Source organism: Oryzias latipes, chromosome 12 (assembly GCF_002234675.1).
Source record: "Oryzias latipes chromosome 12, ASM223467v1".
Lineage (NCBI taxonomy): Eukaryota > Metazoa > Chordata > Actinopteri > Beloniformes > Adrianichthyidae > Oryzias > Oryzias latipes.
Window position 1 is genome coordinate 14,543,228 of NC_019870.2, and position 9,126 is coordinate 14,552,353.

At 40.2% G+C, this 9,126-nt stretch overlaps 1 protein-coding gene across 1 annotated transcript; it reads left to right on the plus strand.

Annotated features, from left to right (window-relative positions):
* The first annotated feature begins 398 nt into the window (after nucleotides 1-398).
* On the plus strand, nucleotides 399-8,041 carry pcyox1 (prenylcysteine oxidase 1). The gene is made up of 7 exons (XM_004074809.3): nucleotides 399-552; nucleotides 842-986; nucleotides 4,119-4,325; nucleotides 4,758-4,932; nucleotides 5,026-5,237; nucleotides 5,327-5,479; nucleotides 6,117-8,041. Exons 2-7 carry the CDS (start codon nucleotides 866-868, stop codon nucleotides 6,785-6,787), a joined length of 1,539 nt encoding a protein of 512 aa, XP_004074857.1. The 5' UTR covers nucleotides 399-552; nucleotides 842-865; the 3' UTR covers nucleotides 6,788-8,041.
* Nucleotides 8,042-9,126: the final 1,085 nt, after the last annotated feature.

Consider the following 9,126-nt stretch of genomic DNA (forward strand, 5'->3'; position numbering starts at 1 on the left):
TTAGTACATTTGTACATATTTCTATTCAAAGTATTGTGAATTTGTCAGTTTTTCACACCGATCATTCCCATTTATATGGGACATTCTAAATGTTTCTTCATTCATCAGTATATTCGTAGAAACATCCTAATTTACCACAATGAGCCCCTTAATCTACACAAATGTAAGAATTCACCAGCTGTCATTTCTTCCCCAGTCACTGAGAGCTGTAATAGAGTGAGTCCTTTGGGAAAAAAAATCTGAGGACATTTTTAAAAAAGCCTTTTAGAAAATCTTTATGTAGCTTATTCTTCATTGTTGGACTTTTTTTCTTCTTTAAAACAATTGTTTTAAATGCCATTTTTTGTTTTTTGTTTTGCAACTTATCACTGGGTTTTGCGGAAGCTTTTATTGTGAAGCTCAAAAGTTTGGATCTCCGGAAGTGAGTCCCAATAGTTAGCAACAGTCTGTGGTGAGATGTGACCAATCGTCACATTATTTGGAGGACTATTCATTTTTTAATATTCCGGAATTTATGCATGATTTTCTCAAGTTGTTATAACTCCAGTTTAGGTGGGTGTAAATGACTTACACGGAAATTTAAAGACATGTCGGAGTCTAACTTCCTCAAAGCTGCTACGTTAGCACACATCTCGTGTCAATAGTTGTCAAAGTGCAACTTTGACGACATTTTTTTAAATAGATTTAAATTTTCCTGCTGCGCGGATATTGTAGAGTTTGTTCAGGCTGTAAATCATAGTTTCATTAATATTTTTGTCTTATTCTTCTTCCTTTTTATACACGTGTGACCTTTGACCCTGTGTTGATGAGCCTTAAAGATAATGGATTTTTTTTTGTACAGAAACCTCTGCCTGCAAGGCTGCACATGGCTGTGATGAGGCTGCACACCCTGTCACTGCGAGCGCTGCTGCTCTTGGGGTTCTGGCAAACTGGGAGGAGAAGTTTAGCCTCAGTTCCTGAGCTAAAAGAGCAGCCCAAGAAGATAGGTAAACCTGTTTTTACCTGTAAAAAACAACAATTTTTCACAGCTTAAAAAACAACAACTTTTCACCGCATTCATGGATTTTTAGGTCTTGATCTATGTGATAAATGCTAAAAGGTCTTACTGCTGAAGGTATTTAACCTTTTAGACGATAAAAAAATAAATAAAAATAAAGTATAAAAAGGCAAATATCTTAAATGTGGGACCAATGTTTTAGAAATGTCTATCATGTGTAGGTTGTTAAATACAAAGGTTAGACTGAAAATGAATGAGGACCAGCTGATGTCTGCAGAAAAAGATTAGAAAACATGCAGATGTGCAGAGCAAAACAAATTTATAAGAAAGTGTGCCTGGGAACAAAATGTTAAAAACTAAAGAGAGCTTTTGTGAAGAAACTGGATTCTCTAGAAAGGACTGTATTAAATTTTAGGTTCGTACCCGTCAGTTTCTTGCACACAGAAATAAGGAATAATGACTCAGAGACAGTTACTTAGCTTTTGTGGAGGTTTTACTTCGCACAAACATGAAGGGGACAGACATGAACATGGTGCATTCAAAGTCCGAACCAAAGAGTTCAGGGATGGGGTTGGCATAAAAACCCTGCATTTACATATTCAGAAGATCGTCCAATGGACCTCGTGTGAAAATCACGCCCACAGGTTACTGCTGGAGAGGAGCTCCAAGGCTAAAGTGAAGATAAGTCTGAGGCCTGCTCAGCAGATCACACATGCACAGAAAAAAGGGAGTATGAGAATAAACTGTTAGAACAATAGTTTGGCTGTGCTTTCTTCAAATGTAATATAATTTTGAGATGACAATACATGCTCAGTGAATTAAGTTTAAACCATTAGTGTAATAAAAGTTAAAGGCAGTGTCTAACTATTCTTTACAGCTTTCAAATATATTTCGTTGTCAAGATAGATCAATCACTTTATTGTTAGACCACCCTATAGTTTTTCAAAAAAGTATTTAGTCAGCCACCAATTCTGTAGGTTCTTCCACTTAAGATGAGAGAGGCCTGTCATTTCCATCATATACCTCATTGTATACCTCAACTGTGAGAGACAACGAGAAAAAAAATCCAGAAAATCATACTGTCGGAATTTATTTGTAAATGATGGTGGAAAATAACAAAAGTTCAACTCAATACTAAAGGGTATTTAACAGTGACAGCAGCCAAACATTTTCTGTATGTCTTTAAAAACTGCTGCTGGTATTTTGGCCCATTCCTCCATGCAGATCTCCTCTAGAGCAGTGATGTTTTGGGGGTGTTGTTGGGCAACACAGACTTTCAACTCCCTCCAAAGATTTTCTATGGGGTTGAGATCTTGAGACTGGCTTGGCCACTCCAGGACCTTGAAATGTTTCTCACCAACTCACTGCTTTGTAACTAAGGCTGTGTGTTTAGCATCGTTGTCATGCTGAAAGACCCAGCCACGTTTCATCTTTAATGGCCTTTCTGGTGGAAGGAGGTTTTCACTCAAAATCTGATGATACGTGGCCCAATTAATTTACACTGATCCGTCATCCTGGTCCCTTGCTGAGAAATAGCCCCAAACCATGATGTTTCCACCCAATGCTGTACAGTAGGTTTGGTGTTCTTTGGATACAACTCAGCAGGAGTAGGACACGTCTGGCACTAGAGGCTTTGAGTCCCTGGTAGCCTTTGTTACTTTGGTCCCAGCTCTCTGCAGGTCATTCACTAGTTCTAGGATTTTTGCCCACCTTTCTTTTGATCATTCTGACCCATTCTGACAATTGGGGCTGCACGGTGGTGCAGTGGTTAGCGCTCTTGCCTCACAGCAAGAAGGCTCCCGGTTCAAGTCCCGGCTGGGGAACCTGCAATAGAACATCAATGGGGGGCCTTTCTGTGTGGAGTTTGCATGTTCTCCACGTGCATGCATGGGTTTTCTCCAGGGAATCCAGCTTCCTCCCACCATCCAAAAACATGCTTCATAGGTGAATTGCAAACTCTAAATTGTCCCTAGGTGTGCGTGTGCATCAATCTTGGATTTGTGGCCATGCGACAGACTGACAAACAGTCCAGGATGTACCCTGCCTTTGCCCACAAGTGGCTGGGATAGGCTCTGGCAGGCCCGTGACCCCGAAAGGGACAAAACAGTAGAAAATGAATGAATGAAAAAAAAACCTTGCACAATTTGTGGCTGACTTAATTATTTCTCCCACTGTACTTTAACATGCTGTATGAACTGTATATAGATATAGTCATTTACCAAATGCTTCTTTTTTTGCAAACTGAAATACACGAGAAATACTTTAAGTCAGATATCAAGCCTATAAGGGTTAAGTAAAATAAAGTGTTTGAAGTTTGAGAATTGTAAGATAGCAAAAAAACAGTTTTCCTTAAGTTTAAAGGAAACCGCTGGAGAGTTCAGTCTATACCAGCTTATTTGAATGATGAGATGTGTAAAGAAATTATCTTTGCACTTCAAGAAATTCATCTCATAAAGGTATTATAGACCCACTGAAATCATCTTTTGATCTCTTGCAAAAGTGGTTAATTGATTCGCTTTCTAGGACATAGTGTCTGCAGAGCAGCAATAGTTCATTAGAAATTAGCCTCTGAGTTGTGGCACAGAGAAACCCGCCCCCCTTCCTGTCACCCATAACTCATAACTGTCAGCCATCTGGTAAACAGATAGCTCAGTTATGATTTTAAACAGTCTGTTTACATGCTCTCCCTAACATTACTGGAGCAACAAAAAGTGGCGATCAATATCAGATATCTATCCAGGTGTACAGTCTTGAGCCAGATGCCAGCTTAGAGAAGAAAATGAAAATAAACAGTTGATCTATTCGTCTATAAGTGAATGTGTCCGAATGGAGCAGATCAGGGAGCTCCGTGTATTTTAATTTTCTTTATACATGTTCTCCCTCATCAGAAAAGTCCAACACGAACATGTTTAAAAACACTATTGTCACCAGAGTGAGTCTTTAATCATTTTCTCCGGAGCACATCAGAGCTCTGATGTGTTTTCCTCCCATGACAGATATTTGGCAAAATAATCTGTCATTGTTGGGCAAAAACAGAAAGGGATGCTGTCTTTATCCCTTGAATTAAAGGCAAATATAAGCAGTGTTTATGTTCACTTTTTCACAATTTCTCATTTCATAGCTGTAGTTGGAGCGGGCATTGGAGGAACAGCAGCAGCCTTTTATCTGAAGCAGGAGTTTGGACCAGCAGTCAAGATCGATGTGTTTGAGTCTGGCACTGTGGGCGGACGACTAGCGACGGTGAAAATGGGAGACTATGAGTATGAAACAGGAGGCTCTGTGATCCATCCTCTGAACCTTCACATGAAAGAGTTTATTGAAAAACTAGGTAACGTGAAGTAAAACTTCATTTCTATCTCATATAATACCTGCTCAACCACAGAACACGTGGAGCTACATTAAAGCAGTTGTAAAACGTTTTTATCAATCAATGTAATCATATTAGCCGTTTCTAATACCAGATTTTTGGTAGGTAAAAATTTTGATCTAGAAGAAAGCTCATGTTTTAAGCCAAAATGCATTTATAGTGAAACAAAGAAATGCTTTATTAGGAAATGAAAGAAGAAACAGGAAGTATTGTTAAGAAAAAAGCAAACTAGTGGGGATTTGTTGCTGATTTGGACTGATTCACAACAATACCAGAGAAAAACAGCAACGTGATATTTTCTACATCAAAATTTTCCAAAGTTTGTAAATATTGTTTGTGTCTGTAGGGAATATATTTGAAATTTGATGCCACAATAGGATGTCTGCTCCACAGGTATTCCTCCAAGAAAAGACGTCCCCTCTAAGATGGCGATCTTTGACGGAAAGGAGCTTGTGTTTGAAGAGAGCGATTGGTTTCTAATTAACTTTTTCCGCCTGCTGTGGCGGTACGGCTTCAGTTTCCTCCGCATGCAGATGTGGGTGGAGAGTATTCTGGACAAATTCATGAGGTGAGGTCATTTTTTGGGCTGTCAAAGATGATCCTGTCAGGATGACATCAATGATCAGTGCTTTCTGTTGACAGTTGCTGTTTGTTTTCCCAGAATCTACCAGTATCAGCAGTACGGTTACTCATTCTCCACGGTGGAGAGGCTGGTGCATGCAATGGGAGGCGATGGCTTTCTCACTCTTCTAAATCAGACTCTGGAGGAAAGCATGAGAGGAGAAGGATTTTCACAGGTCTTTATTAATGATATTGTTTCCCCCATCACTCGTGTCAACTACGGCCAAAGTGTCCGCATCAATGCGTTTGTGGGTATGTTTACCAGCCTCATTAGCTATTGGAGAAAAAGAAATGTTTTGGGTGAAGCTAACACAAAGTGAACTTGTAACCTTGTTGTGTAGGGGCAGTGTCGCTGGCAGGGGCAGACTCCGGGCTGTGGGCCGTGGATGGTGGTAATAAGAGAGTGTGCTCAGGACTGCTGTACCACACTAAAAGCGAGCTCATCTCAGCCAAAGTAACTTCAATTTCATACACAGTTCGACCGTCCAAGAAAGGTATTGTTCGAATTGAAACCAAAGTGAGGCTGGATTTACACTGGTGCGTCTGCTCACGACCGTCAGTTAGTTTACATCGTCTCCCTTGCGTCACCAATCCGTCCCCCCCTCTCACCTGGCTTCTGGAGAAGTGGTTTGTCCTGCCACCCCTGTGTCGAGTAGTTCATCCAAAACTTGCCCCATGTCCTCTCCTTCCTCACAGAGTCCTTGTAAAAATGCACGTTTGGCATCATAAATTAGACTTTCGTCTAATTTCGTCTAGCAAAAATGGACGCTGGTGTTGTCCGCGGTGTTAACGTGCGTTACAGCGTTGGCGCGTCACCTTAAATCTAAAAAAAAATTGTATGAAGTTTTGTTTTTTTAAAGTACACAGACATTTTAATTTTTTAAACTTTGACCTGTTTCCCGTTTCTCCAACTTTTTTTCGATGTGTTGATGGACTGTATATAGAATTCCCGCTTGTGTTGTGTTGCCGAGGGACGGATATGAGAAGCAGACATGGCAACAGCAATGTAAACATTTCATCTTTGTGCCAATGCAACGCAATGGAGACGCACCAAAGATAGACCAGTGTAAATCGGCCTTGACGGTTTCTGGATCTGGTTCCTGATCTCTGTTCCTCGTCTCTTTTTTTCAGGAGGTTCCACCAGTTTCTATGAGGTTAACTATGTGGGTGAGTCTGGTGCAGCACACTCACTCTATGACATTGTTGTCATAGCAACCCCACTGCATCAGGGAAAATCTGACATCACATTCTCTGGCTTGACCCCTCCTATTCCGTCTCACTATCCGGGTCGCTACCACCAGACCGTGTCCACGCTGGTGCAGGGCATGCTGAATGTGTCCTTTCTGGGAACAACAGAGCCCCCATCAGAGTTCACAGTGTCTGAAGTCCTCACCATGGACTCAAAGGGTTCTGTCATTAACAGCCTGAGTTCTCTCGACCCCGTGCACATCCCAGAGGGTTACAAGCGTCCGCCTGCATCGCACACGAAAGTCTGGAAGGTGTTCTCCCCTCAACCTCTGACCCGGGAGCAGCTTGACAGCATGTTCCTCTCTTACGACTCGGTGTCTGAGACTCAGTGGCTGGCTTACCCCACTTACCGTCCGCCGCACCGTAAGATTCCCCCTTTTATCCTGCACGACCGGCTGTACTACATTAACGCTCTGGAATGGGCGGCGAGTGCCATGGAGATGAGTGCCATCTCTGCCAGGAATGTGGCGCTGCTGGCGCACCATCGTTGGCACGAACAGAACAGGAAGATTGACCAGGAAGACCTGCACACGCGACTGAGAGGAGAGCTCTAAAACCTAGAAAGCTACAGTTTTTACACTTTATTACCCTTTGATGTTGGTGCTTAACAACTGTTGTACCATTTAGGGCTTTAATAAGAGTTTTAATATTGAAAAAAAAATTTATATATGATATTTTTTCACAGTAGCAGAGGCCCTAGCTGTGCTATTTATACATTGAATCACACTTGCACTAAAGGGTAAAACCACATCTCTCTTTTTATGTGAGTGTGAGAGAATTTAGAACAACAGATCACGTTATTGTTTACCACCTGCCACTTTTTAATGTAGGATTTGTTGATTTTTCTTTTTATTATTATTGTTTTTTGTTGTTGCTGATCTGCCTTGGCTAATTGGTTTACATGTCTTCTAGGCTTTTTTCTCCGTCTCTACCTCTTTAGCTGACTACATTCGATGTTAATTAAAGAAGTTCATGGAACTATTAGAAAGCACATTTTTTAAAGGTTTTTTTTTATCATTTCATTTTTTAACTATTTTTTTAAACTCAGAGCTTATGACCGTAGCAGAGCTTGGAGTAGAACCGCTTCTCCTCCACATCGAGAGAAGCCAGTTGAGGTGACTCGGACATCTAGTCCGGATGCCTCCTGGACGCCTCCCTGTGGAGGTGTTCTGGGCATGTCCTACAGGGCGGAGGCCCCGGGGAAGACCCAGGACACGCTAGAGAGACTACGTCTCTCGGCTGGCCTGGGAGGAGCCGGAGGAAGTGGCCGGGGTGAGGGAAGTCTAGGCATCTTTGCTGAGACTGCAACCCGGTCCCGGATAAGTAGAGATTTTTTTTAAACTTTGTGTTTCTTTTTAGTTGTACTGTAATAAAAGTACAAATGGGTATTGTAATTCCATAATAAAGATGGATGTTTACATTTAGCTTGAACAAGAATTATCTCAGAAAATTGATTTTTCTTGTGGAAATGCTTTTTTCGCTCCTTTCTTTCATGTCACCAATCTGACCAGAAGCATCAAAATGCACTGAGTACAAAACTCCACTATACTGTAAACATTTTATGCCAATTTTTGATCCAATCATGTCGAAGGTTTTTACTACTTAAAAATGTTTTCTTTTTAATCATTTCTAAAACTGTTTAAGAATGCATATTTTTCCCTATTATGGCAAGAATTTAAATTGTGTTTTAAGCTTTACATGTTGATTACAGAGCAGAATAAATTTTGAGCAACACTGGAAGATCTGAGAGACCACTGTCTTTTGTTTAGATTTGTACGATTGAAATAAAGTTCATGGGATTTGTTTAACTGTGTATTCTTATTTTTTTTCCTGCTACATCTCATAGCACTACAATATAACATCAAAAAAAATGTAAAAATGTACTTTTATGTTTTTTTTTTGGTGAAATTATTTTTTTATTCTTTTATTAGGTTGTCTAACAACATTAGAAAACTATTTAGACTTAATGACAGTGACAAAAATTCTATTTTGTAAATATTTCCACTTTTACATGACCAGTACATTTCTTGCAGGGTATCTGGTATCGGTTTCACAGCGATATCCACCCCCATCAGAAATCAGAAGGTCCTGTTTATTTGACCAAAAAAAAATTAAATCACATCCTGCATGTGTATCTTCCCTTCTACTGTAATAACATTTAATGTGAAAACCCTGTTAAATTGAGGAAACACTGACAATTTTCAGTGAAAATATTACAGACTGTCAGATAAAATAAATAATTGTCCTAAAAGAAACCAATAACTGAAATGATGCATATTTAACTCATTTGCATAATGAGTTTTTATTCTTTTGTTCATAAGAAATATTATATACATGCTTTGTAGCCTGAGGCTTTTTCTGTATCAAAACTGTCAGCAAAGGGAGGTGAAAACACATTCATGTGTGGGGAGTAGTGTTTGCAATTCAGCCTCTGGGTGGCAGCAGAGGACAGCTTAGAAAAAAAGATCCAAAATTACTTTTGAATTAGTTTTCAATTAACCCTTGTGCTGTCCTAGGCACTTTGACATTGGGAGTGAGGTCATCTAGACCCCAAGAGACAGTGCGCTGACCTTTTTTTTAATGATTTGTGATCTTCACTGGTTTCAATGGATTACATGAAATCCTCTTCACCTTTATCCACCTTTGTCATGGTAGGGAGAACACGTCAATGGTCATCTTGACCCCATAGGATAGCACAAGGGTTAAGATATTAATCAAAAAATCTGCCTTTGAATAGCTTACCTTGCAGTGGGTTGTAGAGACTGGCAGACCAATATTAGAAGCAACCACTACAGTCAAGGCTGAAGCCAGTTCAATGCTGAAACCACTGCAGGGAGGAGACAAAGTAACATGTTTGTCTGTGAAAACTGAGCAGTGTTGTTTTTGTGACTAA

Coding starts and splice junctions, on each gene's coding strand:
- pcyox1 (XM_004074809.3), top strand. CDS start 866: ATGGCTGTGATGAGGCTGCACACCCTGTCACTGCGAGCGCTGCTGCTC. Junction 4,933..5,025: donor ATTCTGGACAAATTCATGAG/GTGAGGTCATTT, acceptor TTGTTTTCCCAG/AATCTACCAGTATCAGCAGT. Junction 5,480..6,116: donor AGTTCGACCGTCCAAGAAAG/GTATTGTTCGAA, acceptor TCTTTTTTTCAG/GAGGTTCCACCAGTTTCTAT.